This window comes from Haliaeetus leucocephalus, unplaced genomic scaffold (genome assembly GCF_000737465.1).
Source record: "Haliaeetus leucocephalus isolate CR32 unplaced genomic scaffold, Haliaeetus_leucocephalus-4.0 Scaffold143, whole genome shotgun sequence".
NCBI classification, from domain to species: Eukaryota; Metazoa; Chordata; class Aves; order Accipitriformes; family Accipitridae; genus Haliaeetus; species Haliaeetus leucocephalus.
The window spans coordinates 1,330,206-1,347,046 of record NW_010972579.1 but is presented as its reverse complement, the minus strand read 5'-3'; the positions used below and the strand labels follow the sequence as shown (position 1 = coordinate 1,347,046).

General features: G+C 50.8%; 1 protein-coding gene across 1 annotated transcript; it reads right to left on the bottom strand.

Annotated features, from left to right (window-relative positions):
* Window positions 1-5,414: 5,414 nt before the first annotated feature.
* On the bottom strand, window positions 5,415-16,841 carry DZIP1L (DAZ interacting zinc finger protein 1-like). Its single transcript, XM_010561280.1, has 14 exons — window positions 16,365-16,841; window positions 15,382-15,466; window positions 14,344-14,468; window positions 13,809-13,970; window positions 13,439-13,576; window positions 12,820-12,882; window positions 12,204-12,348; window positions 10,779-10,841; window positions 10,179-10,315; window positions 8,896-9,088; window positions 8,304-8,508; window positions 7,352-7,503; window positions 6,377-6,516; window positions 5,415-5,561 (listed from the first exon to the last, which is right to left on the bottom strand). Exons 1-14 carry the CDS (start codon window positions 16,839-16,841, stop codon window positions 5,415-5,417), a joined length of 2,232 nt encoding a protein of 743 aa, XP_010559582.1.

Below are 16,841 nucleotides of genomic sequence, written 5' to 3'. Positions count from 1 at the left end.
GCACCGCTGTGAGCACTGTGCATCAGGGAGCTGTGGTTCCTGCTGCAGAAAGCACTTGGTGTTTCCCTGTCTTGGGAGACGGACCCAAATATCCCCTTTTCAGCTGAACTGATCTGTCTCCTGAAAGTCCTGCAGCTGAAATCACCTGCTTAGGGAAAGCTCTGGGTCTTTACTGAGAACAAAGTTCCCATTTCCAGGCTTTCCTCTGCAGCCCCGCAGGCCGAAAAAAATGAGGCTACCCTAATTATTTCTTGGACTTTGAGAAAAAAGTGAGATTCAAAAGCCCCCCCCAGGATGACCCAATGTTGTCTTAGTGGCAGCTCATTGTGTCCCAGTGCTGCTATGCCCCAATGCCCACATGCAAAGGACACAAACCCCTGTGCCACGTCCACAGCCCGCTGCATGGAGAAGGGGAACACGCGGTCCATATGCTGCCCGAGGAGCACCCTGGGGCCACCCACCCAAAACACAGCCTCTGCACCCCACGCTCTTCCTGGGTCCCCCAGCACTGCAGGGAGGCACTTTACCCCAAAGGGTGTGAATTTAGGCTCTGAAACTCAGCACCACATGCATAACTGAGATGCTGGAAGGAGCAACATGCTGCTCTCACCCAGTCACCCTGCAGGCAGAAACTCACAGAGGGTACGGGGCCGTACCGAGGCATGCAGAGCAAAGCCATGACCATCCTGCCTTGCTGCAGTCTGGGAGGAGCAGTTAAATATTTGCTGGGCTGAACTGGGCTTGCTGGTTTGACCAATTGCACAGCAACAAGGAGGTTTGTACCTCTAGAAATCTTTGGGTGAGTAAAGCCTAGAAATAATCAGAACCCAGATACTGCAGAACTCTTGGCCCCATGAATAAATCCAGCGTTTCCTCCTGCCATTGTTACTGGTGAGGGAGGGAAGACACACGCACACACCACCACCACCACCACCACCACCACCCAATTATTTTGCCTTTATTGACAATAAACTGCAGGGCAAAGGATGCATTTGGTAGCACTTGCAGATCCAAGGGAGATAAGTCAGGGAAATCGTGATTGGGGATGTGTGTGGGTACGTGTGCCCACACTTAGAAATGGTTTTGTTTCCATAAATTTGATCGTCCTCTGAAAAAATGCATATCCTGTTTCAGAGGAGCTAATTAAATGTAGGCTTGTCTAATAAAGCAAATGCTGAAAAGGCTGTGTGTATTATCTGCCAGAAGAGCTCTATATAGGTTCTTTCTGAGCTTCTGCAACATTTATAAGTATGTGAGAGCACGGCAGATTTGCATGGACTTTGACCAAGGGAAGCAAAGACGCATATCTGAAGCTACAAATTGGACTATGAGATAAGAACTCTCCTGAAATCTATATGCAATTAAAAGCCCAATCTTCCTTCCTATAGTGACAAGGTTATTGCTTTTATATAGCTGAACAGAGATGAATGAGTCTACGGATTAATAGCACTAAGATTTATGACACTGTGCTTGCCCCAAATATTATGGGAGAATAGCTCTCTGGGTGAGATATTCCAGCTGAATAAATTTGATAGGATTTTTCTTTTCCTTTTTTTTTTCAGCTTGGTATTATTTGGGAGAGATGCGCTGCATTCAGAGATTGTTAGTGCTGTGGTTTGAGTATATACTAATTGTCCCACGCATATTCATGCTTTAGAAAAGTATTACCAATAACTGGAGCCCCACAAAGACAACAAATGTCATTGAGAAAAACAAAACATATTATTTTGAAGCACACGAGACTCCAACAGCATTCAACTCAGCAAGGGCCTGACCAATGATTTCAGTGTAGCTGTGCTGCTTTGTCCCCATGGGAAGGGGGTCATGCCTATGCCCCAGGGATGTCCTAAATGGTATGGCTCTGTTACAGTACCTGCAAGTTGGAAGCTGGTTGTGCAGCCATCAGCTGGGATAGTGTTTTTAAAACCAACCCTTCAATTTGTCATGGCGGTACAAATGTCCCTTTTTTCAGAGAGAAACCCTAATTTGCATGGTTTCTCTTTCATTAAATTGGCTAGTTCTTTATATTGCTGGCTCGGATGTTGGTTTACTGTTCCCAGAGACTCCAGAGAGGATGAAACCAAAGAAGTCACGTCTGGTTGGAGAAATGAGGTGTCAGCAATTGGTGAAGACCATGGAAAACTCTCCATGCTGTGCTGAACTGAAGACAAGGCTGAAAAATTAGGAGGAAGAAAATAAAAACCTGTGAGAATTTAAGGGGAGCAGTTTGGGTATGGGAGGAATGGGGTTACATGCCCGGCTGGGGGACGCAGGTCAGGACAGAGGGGTGAGGATTGGGATGGTTACACTGGAGGAAAGGTAGAACCATGCCCAGGAAGAAGCACGGGTACTGGACAGGCCCTGCTCTCCAAATCATGTCATGATGCTAGGGTTGCATCTTCCATCATTTAACAAAACTTCAGGGCTTTGGTTGGGTTTTTTTTTTTTTAGCTTTTTAGGAGAAGCCTCTGGGTGTTAAGCAGCACAGACAGGCATGTGTGCTCCAGCCCATGGACCGAGCCTGCTCCACCACCCACTAGCAAGCAGCAGGCTGGCAGTGCACAGCCACAGCGTGCCGGTGGGCAGGATTTGACCCGAGGAGCAGGTGCAAAGGTTTGAGAAGGAGGGAATGCAGTGTCAGGCTCTGAGAAGTGCTGGCAGCATGAGGGCAGGATGCCTGTGGTTTGCATGGGCCACCTGCCTGCAGCAGCCTTCCCACAGCTTTTGCTGCTAACCAAAGTTGCATCATCTCGTGGCGTTGCAGCATCGCATCTTCACAGGGTGAGGGAAATGAATTTTGGAGGCAGCTCTTGTTCCATTGTTGTTGTCCTCTGGGAGAAGCTGAATTTGTTCCCTTAATGCAGTCACAAAGAAATCTTTGCACGAAGGAAATATCAGGACACCTGTCTGCTTATTTAACCTTGGCTGTGAGCAAAAGTCCCCATTTGCACTTCTGACTTTCTTTTCCATTGTGTGCTTTCTGCTGGCTTTGTTTTGTTTTGCTTTGTTTTGCATTCCCCTGGCTGCAGTGATCTGCCTGCTTGGGGACCTTCCCTGCTGCTCTCCGCTTGTTCGGCATCATGCAGCACGACAGTGGGCACAAGACTCATGCCAAGTACCCAGCAATGATGTGGCCCAATTTGGTGTCATCAAGAAAAGGATAGTACTCTAAAAAGTGGTACACAAGCAGTTGCTTTATTTGGGGAAGGAGTCCATAAACAACAGGGAGAAATAAATTACTAAATATCTTTTCTGGACAAGACACACTGATGGAGCTGATATTGTTGGAGTTGCTTCTCTTCTCTCTTCCCTTCTCTTCTCTTCTCTTCTCTTCTCTTCTCTTCTCTTCTCTCCAGCCAGAGCCCATCACCTGTGATAATCCAGGGTGAAGCTTCATGGCTTTTCCATGCCCACTGTGCATCCTCTGCCATGTGGCTCACTGCAGCTTGCAGCATGCAGAGATCAACTTTCCGTGGAACATGCTCAAAATGTCCAGTCCGAAATAAACCTGCTTTGTCTGTATCTGTATTTATGTATTTGTCACTGTATGAGTGTCACCCTTCTCTTAGCACAAGGCTGTCAGCTATTTTTGGAGTTTCCCAAACTTAGGGGAAGTTTTTTCCCCCACATTTCTGGCATCATCTGGACTTGGTGTTGAGTGCATGAAGCTCACTGCAATGGCTCAAAAGCACCTCAGGCATGAAAATTGCTAGTAAAACAAATGTAAGAGTGATTCCTGCACCTGTTGGCAGGTGAATACGTGCAGGAGCAGCAAGAGCAGCCAGACCTGGGGCTGGCAGGGTCTGGTCAGCAGCCGGTGGAATGGGTGTGATTCAGATCTTAGTACTGGGCAGGGCGCCTGCCTTGGCACTGAGCTTGTCACGTAGTCAAGGCGAAACAGTTTCTGCTTTCTGTCCTTTTCCTACCTGTTCGCTCTTTGGGGCAGAAAGTTATTTCCCCACTGGTTTTTGACTGTGCCAGCACCAGAGCCCAGCCCAGGGCTGCTGCATGGGCAGGGGTTTCCTCTCACCCCTCTCCCAGGAGCAAATGCTCCTTGCAACCTCCACCTGTAATTTTTTAGACGTAAAAAGCTCATTTCTTTTTCCCAGTTATGAATACTAGTCCTCTGAAAGGGGTGAAAACACCCCTCGTTTATTTAATTTGTTAAAAGCAGTGTTTGTTATGATTGACACTCACCAAAAAGAACAAGAGCTGTAAAAATTAAGCACGAAGTAACACATCTGGCCATAGCACTGTAAGCAATGAGTAACACAAGCCAGGTACAGTTCTTAAACTTGAATGATTAAAATGGAAAAAATCCTTTTCAAGGTAGGCAGCTACAGAGCCACGCCATAGGGGTGGGTATAAGCACACAGATGAACGTGCGCATACCAGGGGACATGGTGATTTGCAAAATACAGGGAGGGGTTCTGCATGTTTGTGAACAGTTATCTGGAAAGCACTTTTGCTGTTCAGTGAAATTAAATTAATTCACCCTGTTCTGGTCAGCCCTGGTTGGCCTGTCTGCTCCCTAGCATTAAAACTCACATGCAAATGTTAAAAATATGGAATGGTAGAAGTCTGAACCAGCAGTGGAGTGCGTTGGAGAAGAGAAACTGAGAAGTGTCAGTTTTTCCTGTTGTATTTTCCAAAATTTCATACTTTTAAGGGATCAAGATCATAAATGCACTGCCACAAATGTACAAAATACAGAGAGAATTAGGAAAATTAACTTAATTTACACAGATGAGCATTACCAGTGGAGGCAGGCTTATGTGGTCATGTTTACAGTGAAAAAAAAAAAAAAATCATCCTTTGGGTTGGAGGTTCCACCACTTCAAGAAGAAAAGGAGGAAGGAGAGAGCAACTGTGGCTTGTTACTCTGCCCGAGTGGATTCAAGCCAGGTTTCTCCTAGAGCAGAAAACAAGACATTTTCAATCATCCTTGGGAGCACTGGCAAAGAGAGACACAACAAGAAGGAAAGCTGCTTTCTCCCCTCCCTGATTGTTTTCTGGATTGCTTAAAGAATGAAAAAGCCACACACAAGTGCCAGGCTGTGGCCGGTGTAGAGAGCTGGCCCCAGCCTGTGGGATGCAAAGCCCAGGGAGAGCTGCTGGGCATCCAAAAGCTGATGGGACCTTCTGACACTGTGTTATTGCTCATGTGCATGATGAAGGGAGATCAGCAATCACTCCTTTTCAGACCCCGCAGCATTTCTCCTCCTTGGTGCAAACCCCAGCGGCTGGCCCGGGAGGACCCAACACCCCTGTGCTGTCTGGGAGAGCCCCAGTATTGGGGTCTTCCCAAAAGGGGGGGTCCCCAGAGCCCAGGAGCAGCCCTGGGGAGGCTGCAGACCGGCTGCTGCCCATTTCTGGTCTTGTGGCACCATCCAGTGGCTGCTGGCAGAGGACTATCACTTCCCTGTCACCACCATGGGTCTGTCCCCTTGCAGCCCAGCTCCCCGGGGCCCTGGGGACTGAGGTGGTCCCCTGAGCATCAGTGGTGGCTCAGCCAGGTCCTCCAGGGAGAAGGTCTCCATGTCACTGCTGTCGCCTGCAAACTGGAGACGAGCACAGAGAGGGTGAAGGGGAGCAGCATGGCTGGACCCACAACCCACATTTGCACTTTGTGCTCCCCTGCTACAAATCAACAGGGATTTCTTCCCCATCAGGCTGATGCAAAAATTAGAGCAAAGAGGGCCCAAACATGGTTGCATCAGGACACCACACAGGAGATCCTTCCTCTATTTCCATGGCTTGCAAGTTGTCCCATAAACCTCATGCTTAAATTTTTTTTTTCGCTTTTTTTTTTTTTCCTTTGCCAGATGACGCCAGATGGCCTAGAATTTCATTGTCATTGCAATAAGAAAAAAAAAAAAAAATCTTCCCACTATTTGTACCAGGCCTTCCTTAGGTAAAATCTTTTAAATTTTTTTTTCTAAAAAAGCAATTTGATTCTGACACTGCCACCGCTTTAATTACATCAGCTCTCCCCCATAAATTGAGGTTATGTTTAAGTCCCATTTTAGTAATTTAATAATTTTGCCATTGCATCACTCCAATTATCTCTGGATTTGTTCCAGAGACCTTTTCTCAATTTGATTCTCTGGTGCTTACTGTTTTGCTCCCAATTGCACGAATACTGATGTTTTTTTTTCCCCAAAGAGGATGAATGGACAAACATCAGGGGAAGGACAGATATCTGCAACTGGATGAAGGGGCCAAGTCTCTGTTGCTGTAAGTTTGACCTCCCTGTGCACAGACTGTGTCCTGAGGCAGTGCTGATAGGTAGGAGCTGAGAAGAGGGTATGACATGGTGTTTTTTTAAATGGAAATCATGTCAGAAAATATCCCTGTGGCTATTTGCACAAGATACCTGGAGCTTCTTGGTGGGCTGGCTGGTTTTGGGTGATGCCAAGCTCACAGCTGGGAAGAGTTTCACCCTGCCAGGTGGGCTCTGTGCCACCGCATCCAGGCATCTCTCCAAGAACCTCACTATCGTGGATGTGGCTGTCCCTGTGCGGGGCAGAGCAGGTTAAACAGGGAGCCCCAAGGCACAGTGATGGCACAGCTGGGTAAGAAGGGAGGGGACCACCAGCCACCCCAGTGTGAGTTGGTTTCTAAATAGCTTAAACTCACTAGCACTGTCTGGACCCATTCCAACAGAGCTGTTTCAGGAAGCAAATGATTTGTGCATAAGATAAACCATGGGGGTTTCTGTCCCCCTGCCCCGAGCAAGCACTGGGTGGGTAACGCTCCAGTGCATGCAAGGATGCTGGACCAAACCTCCACCCGCACACGCAGCCCGGGCTAGCCATGTGTGACACAGCACCGACAGCTCTTTTTTGGACTGGGACACACCACAGCCACATGCAAGGAGTACCTGCTGCTGTCTGCAGTTAATGCATAGGTGAGAGGTGCCTCCCACTGCCCCCCAACTCTCTGAGGGGCCATGGGGCAGTCCCCACATCATCCCGACACGTAGTTCACATTGGGTTTTACAGCATGTAGCCAACAGTCAAAACAAGCTTTACTCCTTGTGTTTGACAGCCCTTTGGGTCCTGTGGGGCTCCCTGCATCCTCTAGACAGTCTCGTTTCCCCCAACGCAAAGAAAGAGCTACAGGATCTATTGCTCCCTAGGAAAATACCCTGGCAGGGTTGGGCACACAAGTTGCCGATGGATAAAGCCACCAGTGCCCCATTGCCTGGCTGGATGTGGGGGATGGTGGGTTAAGACTTGTCACACTTCAGCGCCAGGAAGAAGGTGACACAGAGGCACTGATGGTGCTAACCAGGACTGTCCCCACCACCTTGCTGACCCACAGCGGTTGCTACACGAACAGGCGGTACCTGAACCAGCTGTTTCCTCCAGCAAGTCCTGGTCTGGCCTGTCGGAGTCAGTCTCATCCCCCAGCACCGTTGCAGGGAGAGCTGGCTCTTGCTTAGGGCTGAGTCTCACGGGGGACAGGGTGGGCTGCTTCCCCCCCAGCATCACTTCTGAGCTGGTGCACAGAGAAACGGGTCAGGCATGGGGTTTGCTGTGGCCTCCCCCTTCCCCACTCCCGAAGCAGATGCAAGGAAACCCTGTGATGCTCTGAGCCATGATCCAGCCCTGAGCAGGGCAGCCCATGGAGAAGCCCTGCATTCCCCATGGACAGGGACAGATCCATCACACCCACCAACTGCAAACACCTTGCTGCGAGCATCTCCAACAAATACTCACACCCATACCTTGCCTGTGTTCGGTATTGCTTTGCTCAAGTTTAAAACCTAGATCTGGCTTCCTCTTGCTCCCGGAGCAAAGAAGTAACTCCTTTTCCTCACCTGCTCTTGGTCACAGGTGAGCTCCTCTTCCTCTCTGCTGCCATTTCATACCCCCTCTGCCTTGCTTCTTCTCTTCATGGTCTGCACAGTTTCTCCAAGCTTTTGTTTTACATCTTTACTACTTTTGCTCCAAACCCCCAAGAGAACTCCTTCATCCCTTTGCAAAGGTGCTGGGAGGGGAAGAGGGAGCCAAACACCAGTGGGAAATGCCCCATATTTGTCTCCAGCACCACATGGCGGGCACAGGCCCTCAGGTCTGACTTTGCTGAGTTGTTTGAGTTAGCCCATATGGGCAGGGAGACCCCGGGAAACTCCTTTTCTAAACAAACCCCTCTGGGTGCCACAATATCCACCACTCGGCAATTTCCAAAGGTGCTGGTGTTTGGGCAGCACTCAGTATACTTGGGGCCACGTTGTGCCTGAGGGTCTTGGGCACTGCCCACCTGCCTGGAGACCGAAAAGAGGCGATGGGACTCACCTCCGCCATGGGACAAGTCCTTGGTGGGGGCTGCCGGCTTTGGAGGTCCGCAGGGTGCCCCAGAGAGTCCTCGGGGTGCTGTGGGTGGAGCACGCTCTGCTCCAAGGAGCAGGCTGGGGGATCACCAAGGCTTCAGGCTCTGCTGTAGCTGGTATCGCCATGGGCTGTGACCCACAAAGGGACCTGGGGGTCTTCCGGCTTTGAGCTGGAAGGCAATATTGAGAGCAAGGAGAATCACCACCCACTCCTGGTGGTCCCATGGGCTGCCCTTGGGGATGCCACACAGCCCATCTGACATGGGATTATGTAGAAAAAAGGGGAAAAGGGGATTTGCAAGCACTGCCAAACTTGTATTTCACTCTGCTGGGGCTTTTGGGGACAGCTGATTTTTTTTTCCTGAATATGTCAGGCCAACCCATGTGAGGTCAATATGCAGAGAGCACTTGCAGATACGTGCAACACTCTAAATGCCCTTTCCTGCCCTTCTCTGTCTTGTTGCCCCACTGGGAGAGGGGACAGCATCCCGTGGCTGCAAGTGGGTGGCCACAGGTCCCTGCAGTTGGTATCTAGAGAGGACAGGGGGTCACTTCACCTGGGATGACAGAGAGCTGTCGAGGCAAAGCACTGCTGAGCTTCTTGCATCGCCTGACTTTCCCCATCACTGCTCGGACCAACTCGTCCCTCAGGTGGAGGAGACCAGGAAATTTCTCAGCCTTCTGTTGCTGCTGAAGCCTGACCAGAGCCTCGAGGCTTTTGTAGGTCTGAGTGGAGATTCCCTTCACAACCTAAAGTAGAGGGCAGCTGAGGAGCCTGATATTGTCCTCCCGCAGCACCAGCTGGTGAAACAAGCCCTCGACAGCATTACCCATATCTCAAGAGCATCCTGCAAGCTCCAAGCCCTGTCCAAACCCCAAGGAAGCTGACACCAGCCCTGACATCCATCGTTTCCCCAGCACAATGTATCCCATGCAAACAGCCCACATTTGCAAAGCCCTCATCTGCTTTGGTAAATGACTGCTGAAGAGTAAATCTCAGCTGTTTGGGGCATTTTCTAGGCTACAGGGTAAGCGCAGCATTTTCTCTTGGGAGGTATTTACAGCTCGAGGAGGTTTTGTGACCATGAATATCCTGGGCTTGTAGCAATGTAATATTATGAGAAGGGAAGGGTGAAGGGGGGTGTACACCTGTGGGTCCAGCTTTGGGCACCTCTACTGCTTTTGACACCACCTCAGTGTTCCCGAATAACATGCCGGGAAAAGGGGGGACATGCCAGGGCTCCAGCCTATGTGAACTGAATCCAGGAGTGCTCCTTTTCTCTTTGTGCTTTCAGGACCCAAAATGGAAATGCTGCCTTGCTCAGAAATGCCGGCTGCCTGCCTGCTCACTGCCCTTGCACCAGCTCTGCAAGGTGCTAGGTGGTGGTGTTGCATTGCCGGGAGCTCGGGAAGACTTGGAGGAGGTACTGTTTAACATGCTTGTCATGAAAAGGACTCGGACAGTGAAAGTCCCCTTGAAATCCCCGTGACAGGGGCTGCTGTGCCCTCAAACACCCTCCTTCCCTAGAAGAAAGGGAGCCCTGGGTAATTTAGCATATGAAAGGCTGCTTGTGAGAAAGATTTGCTGGAGAGATACTAACAACCCTCAGAGATGGGAGCATGGCAGTTTATTCCCTGTGCTGTGTGATTCTGCCTCCACCTTCCCATTTACCTCTGAGTGTGATTGCTCCAGATGGGGATTTTTTTTATTTTTTTTTCACTGCCTGTTAGTGTTTTGGTTGCTCCCTCCCAAAAAAGAATCAGTTCAGAGCAGTCTTTTTGTCCCTGCACACACTCAGCACTGGCATTGCAAATCCTGGCACTGAAAGGACAGACTTACCCTCTTGACCCCCATGCTCTCCAGCTTTTTCTCCAGCACTTCCTCCAGGATGGGGCGAAACTGCTTCAGGAGGTTTGGGTTTCTCCGCAGGGCTTCCAGCAGCCTCTGCTTCCCGCCCAGGGCAGCCTCCTCCCTGTCTGGAGTAAAGGTGTGTGCTGGTACCAGTGCAGCGATGCATGGGCTGTGTCCTGGGGAGGGGGCTGGTGGGACCCTTCTCCTCTTTGAGGACATGGGTCCCACCAGTCCCAGAGCAAGCAACTGGTTGCTCTCAGCAGACTACATCCCTCTATGAAGGGGCAACTTCCTCTGATTTGATTATCTCCTGCCCACAACTACTCCAAAATCCCACCCACAGACCAGCAGCTGCCTGGGACAGCTTTCCTGGGTGAAGGGTTGGCAGCAGGGCTGGTCATGGTGCTGTCACGCTCTGCACAGCCGAGTGGGGCCAGCGAGCTCAGCCCCTCTGCCCCCAGCCTACCACCTCATCAACTGCCAGCTTTGCCCAGCACCCCCTCGTCCTCACCACACAACACCCCAAGCCAAACGCCAGCTTCATCCTGGTGCTCTCGGGACAGGGATGCTCCCAACACCGGTACCTACCTGATGACTCTTCATCAGCCACCACTTTGGTCACCTCCCGGGTCACTGCAGGGAAGAAAGAGCCTGTGAGGGTCAAAGAGGAGATGAGGCCCCAGTGCAAAAGCAAGTGCTGATCACCACCGGGTTTCCCTATATGGAAAGTATGGAAATGGACACACCGGTCCCTCTGGGGATCCAAGGCTGGCCCAGCTCTGGCACCAGCCCTTGGAGAACATCCCCAAGGGAAACCCCGGGGCGCTTGCCCGCCAAGGCCACCAGCTGGAGGGTGTCAGTGGGAAAACATCTGCTGCCCCTCAGGGCTGGGGTCAACAATGTACCCCTTGGGTATTTGCTAATAGCCATCCCTGTTTTATGGCCTTTTTTGTTTTCTGAACAGCAGCACCTGGCTGGGTCTGCGGCTGTGCTGCAGGCATTAGGGAGCTGAGAAACCCCCACTTTCTTTCCCTGGCACCTGATTATAGAAAACCCAGACTGTAAAGAAGAAACCACAGTGTGCCTTAGCTCCTTATTTTTATGCAAATAACCACTGGCATCATTTTGGAGGACGCAAGTTCATCCATTTGCTGATTGAAATCTCATTCCTTTGGGGTATGGCTACAATGCAAAACCCACCCAAGAGACAAGTTAGTTTTGTGCCAGCTACCAGAGCTGTTGCAGCAGATAGTAAGGGACTGCAAGGTGTCCACTCCACGGCCTCGTGTGAGAGGACATATAGCCAGCTCCCTGGAGAGGACTCCATGGCACACTTTTGTAGAGGGACACGGAGAAGACATTGTGGTCTGAAGGGCTTTTAGCTATGAAAAATTTATCTAGACCCAAACTGATTCACTTTAAAAATGCAATCACTACCTTCAGGTTTGCTTGTAGAGAGCAGCTTGATCTGTAAAGAAATAGACTGGGCATCATTCAAAGATCATTTCTTTGTCTGTAATTTTGGGTAAATTTTCCTCTCTCTGCAGAGTGTTATTATTAAATGCATTCAAAAAAGGAGCAGAAAATAGCAAGAGCCTAAAGTGGGCACATACACTCTGCAAGAGCTATTTCCCTTATGCAGACCATACCTGTAAGGGGTCAGCTTAGGGGCTTTCCTTTCCATAACATGATCACTAGCACATCGGATGACATCCTGTTATACCCCACATGCTATTCATGGATCTAGGCAACAAGTAAAAGATGCTCCAAATTGTAATGCAAAGTGTTGCTCTGGTGATCTACACCCCAGTGGGCATGGTTCATGCCAACAATATTCATGTAATGCTTCTTGTTTAATGAGTGCAAATAAAGAGCTGAATGTAGCAAAGCATTATAGAATGGGCTTGAAATTAGGCTTAGTCTTAACTCAGCACAAATTTTAAGGCTGCTTAGAGTTAAACATCTGCTTAAACCCTCTTGATGAACCGAGGCCTCTTTTCTTTTTTATTTCACTTGCCGCCTTCTCCTGGCAGTTTGTGACCTTGGGCTGCTCCCCAAGACGGGTGCTGAGGGCATCCATCTGCTGAGGGGCACGGTCCATAACTGCCCCCTGGTCCTGGGATGGGGTGGTACGGAGTGTCTTGTTGTCTTTCTTCAACTGAAAGGGGAAAAAAAGGAACAAGACGACTTGAACATGGTAAAAATGGGTTTTGTGCCACCTCTTCCCTTCACCAGCAAGGGCAGCTCTCTGGATTTTTATTCATCATTGACACATCCTCCAAAGGGCAGATCTGGCCTTGCAGAAGATGTACGGCCAGCATCAAAGTATGCTGGCGGCAAGCTCATGTCTTCTCATAGGCTGTGGTAGGACACAGCTTTGGTCACTGCATTTCCTTTATTTTTTCCCCTTGATAATATAATAGCTATACTCTGTTGCCCTGGGCTTTGAAATCCAGCCACAGCTCATTTAAAGTGTAGCCCTGCTCCTTCCACCTACCACTTGCTGGACAGAGAGGTCATCCCTGGTTCTTCTGAAGAGACCTAACATCTCTGGGCTTTGAACCATAAAGGAAACAAGGCCTTTTCTGAGCAAGGTGCCTGGGAGCTGCCAAGGACATCTGGCACCTACCTGGACCTCCTGTGCCCAGTTCTCCCTCCACAGGTCCTTCAGCACCTGCCTCTGCTCTGCCCTCTGCCATATTAAACACACAGGCATTGCCCTCCTCAGTTTGCAGGTTGGGGGCTTCTTGTGGGCATGGGCACCTGATTGCATCTGTGCTCAGAGAAATTCAGCTTCCCTTTGGGTCCCAAAGGACAGATGGCACTGTAACGGCAGTGCCGTTCCCAACTCACTCCATGCTCAGAGGTACCATGCATGGTAAAGCCTTCTTCAGATGTTTTTAGATGTTGAGAAGGAGGCTGATGCACAGGTAAATAACTTTTGTTTAGTTAAGTGTTTTTCCATATGGTGACCTTATGCAGTGCTCCGGTGAAGATGGGTTTCCCTGCAGCAAGCAGGGCTGACCTGGGACTGTGACATGCCCTCTGCACCCTCCAGGTCCCACTTCTGGACTCAGACTGTCAGTGCTCTATACCAGCAGGAGCCCATTGCTACCTGAACCTGAGCTGAGATCAGACATCCACAAAGCAGATGCACACAGAGATGCATGGATCTGGGTCCATGTCCATCCAAATGCACCTCTTGGGATGCACAGTAGGAGTAAGGACATGGCTACCACAATGCTCACCTGCACTGCCATCCTCTCCCGCTCACCCCACAGCTCTGCCCGGCTTGGTGCCTGCCACTGTGCCTCCTTGGTGTCATCGTCCCGCAGGGTGCCCAGGTTGGACATCATCGCCTTTCTGGCCTGAAGCTCCTGCAGTATCTGCAGTGGGGAGAGGAAGGAGCTGTGTGTCCCACAGGAGGCTCCGCTTTCCTCCTGGGGAGCCCAACCTTGGCCAGCCACTTCTGCCAACCCCAAAAAGTTTGCATGCCCCAGGAGCAAAGAAATAAGGCCTCTTTGGGCTGTGAACCTGTGACGCCACCTGGACCAGGTGAAGCAGCAGGCTTGGATGTCCCCTCGCCTGCTTTGAGGAGCATGCTGGGTGCTTGCTCACCCCCTCCATGGCAATGGTCCTGCTGGACACATCCTTGAACGCTGCAAGGAAGAGCTGCCTCAGGCCATCTATCTTTTCATGCAGCTTCATCCTCTCCTCCTCTTTCCACCTTTCCAAATCTCTCCTACCCTCCTCTTCTCGCTGGCGAGCTCTCTCCATTTCCTAAAGGGAATGGAAAAATCGGGGCAGGAGATGTCTTGGCTGCAGAGCAGAAGAACGAAGGCTTCTGCCCTGGCACCAGTGGGATGAGCACCAACACTCTCATTACACCCATTGCTGCTCAGAGCCTGCCTGCGCACCATGGGGATGTCAAGGCAGCACACCCGCCTGGGCAGGCACACTTACACAGTCCTTATTTCCACATGACATTTCCCATGGGAATTTTCTGGGGCAAAGTTTCCAAAGAAATAAACACAAGACCCACCATAAAATATTTTTCAGTGCCTTTTTCACCTGTGCTTTAAAAACACCCTGTGTTTCATCACTTCTCCTCCCCCATTTTTTCCAAAAGGGCAGCAGTGCCCTCCTCCTGTACCTGCTCCCTGTGCAGCTTCTCCGCTTCCCTCTCCGCTTTCAGCTGCTGCTGTGTCTCCTGCAGTTTCGCCTTCAGCTCCTCCACCTCTGCCTCCATTTGCTCCACCTGCTTCATCTTCTGCCTCTCTGCAAAGCTCAGGGAAACAGAGGCACTGTGAGCAAGGGAGCGATCTGCCAGCTCCTACCAGGATTTTAATTTGGGCGGGGTGGAGAATCCTACTAAAGCATCGAGCAAAAACTCTGTAGGGTTTCAGGGCGGAGAAGCAGGTAGCTGAGCTGCAGGAAAAACCATGACAAAGGTGGCCATGTGGCCCCTGATTTTTTTTTTATTCTTTTATTTTTTATTTTTGTAAACTTGGAGAGATTAGTGGCTTGTGGAGCAGAGTGGCTTTGCACTGGGCTTGCTCTCTCCAGGAGCCAAAGTGCCCTGCTTGGACATTTCAGGCTGCACCAGGCAAGGTGTCTCTGGAGCAAAGCTCAAACTGTTGCATTGCATCAGCCCCGGGCTGGGGTTTCCACCCGCTGGCAAACAACAAAAGCAGCTTTTTTACCTGCCAGATTCAAGTGCACAGTGTAGGTGAAGCTGTAACGAGGCTCCACAGCTCTGACACAGCATGTTACACCTGCAGCTTTCAAAGCATTTTGCAAAGGAGCATCAATTCCTTGCCAAAAAAGAGGCATGGAAAAGGTGAACCCCTCTCCCACTCTAGCAAAACACCCTCCCAAACTCCCCAGTGTAGCTCCATCCCCAAGGTCCCATGGAATCTTTGGATGGAGAAGATTCTTAGGGGAACTGAGGCACAGAGACAAGCTGTAAATGCATATGCGGTCTTGTATTCGACTGCATGTCCTACCTGTGCTTGAGGGAAAGGCAGCAAGCAGAAAGCATTCAGTCAATATTCACAGAAATGCAGAAGAAGAAAGAAGTTACAAGAAGTTGGTTTTAACCTCCTATGGTCATTCTGGTTTCCAGCATCTACATCCAATGGGAGAAAAACCTGTCTAGGAAAGCAAAGGAAGAAACTATCCCAGTGCTCACCCGCCTCAGTGGCCTCCGCGTGCCGGCGCTGCACGTGGGCTTGCAAGAAGGTGTCCTTCATGAAGGCTTTATCGCAGAGGTGGCACTGGAGAGGGAGGAAAAGTCAGCAGAGGGACTGGGATCTCCAGAAAGGGGCACTCCCCATGTCCCCTGCAAGGCAGACAAAGTTTTGCTGCTTCAGAGCAAAAGGGGAGACCTCAAGAGATGTAGGTGTTGTGTTGGAGGTATGTAGATGGAGGGTATTAGGAGTTTCTTCTGTCTGAAGCCAAAGGAAAACCCCTTTAGAGGTAAGGAGAAGGCAGAAGCCAAGATGGTGCAGGGATGCCGCTTGGGGAAAAAAAATTCTGCTTTCCCCAACAAAGCAGTGCAGTAAGGTGGCGAAAGCATCAGTGAGGTCCTGGTCTGGCTGTGGAGGAAAGGAGAGCTGCGCTTGCAGTGATGACTGAGCTGTATGAACCCAAATCATCTGGTCTGGGTGGCTTTCATTCTCCAGGAGTATGCCAGAGGGTTGATTTGGCAATGGGGAAGAAGCAGGGAAAAAGGCACAGCCAGCAGGCTTCCTGCTGAAAGGGTGGGAAAAACCTCGGGGGGGGGGGCGGAAATCACCACCAGATCCAGGAGGCTCCAGAAATCTTTCACTGGTCTGGAGGATGCTTAAAGTCTCCCTGGCACGAGATATCCCCCTGGACACAGGAATCTCATGAGATCTCCTCTGACAGCCCTCTACAGCACCCTCTCCCACATTCCGTGCAGCTCTGACTACCTGCAGTTGGCACCTCCCCAAAAAAAGGAGCTTCCCTCTGGGCTGGCAAGGACTTTGCCATATCCATGAAGGTGACAAACCAGTGCCAGGGAAAGCAGCAGGGCTGGCCAGCATATTTTCTGGGCCCAAGGTATAACGACGGGCTACAAAGGCAGGATCCAGCAAAGAGCATCCTGCACGGGGATGCGCTTTACACCCCTTACACCTTTCCACCACGCACCTTGCAGCAGGTGTTGGGGCCAGCTTGCAGGAGGAGCTGCTGCATGGCAATCAGCTTCTTCCACCTCCTGCTTTCCTCCTTTGCGCCCCGGAGCTGGGTCGCCTGTTCTGCAGCCTGCTGCTGAGTGCAAGCCAGCTTGGCATGGGCAACTTGCAGGCACTGGGCGTGCATGGCCAGGCTGGTCCCCAGGCACTCCTGGCAGTGCAGCAGGTACTCGATGCTCAGCTGGGCCATCCTAAGCACCTTCAGCAGGACGGGGTCTGCCGGCTGCCTGCAGTGGGGGCACTGCTCCCCATCCAGGTTGCAGAAGGTGACACCGGCGATGTGCTCCTGGAGCGCAGCCACGTCCACCTCCCGGGCCACCCGGTCCACATCGATGGCACTTAAGTGACGCCAGTCCACGCTGACCCGGCGGGGCTGGAAGTGGAAGGGGGGGACGTCCACTGGGATGGTGAGTCCTGGGGATGCCCCTGGCAT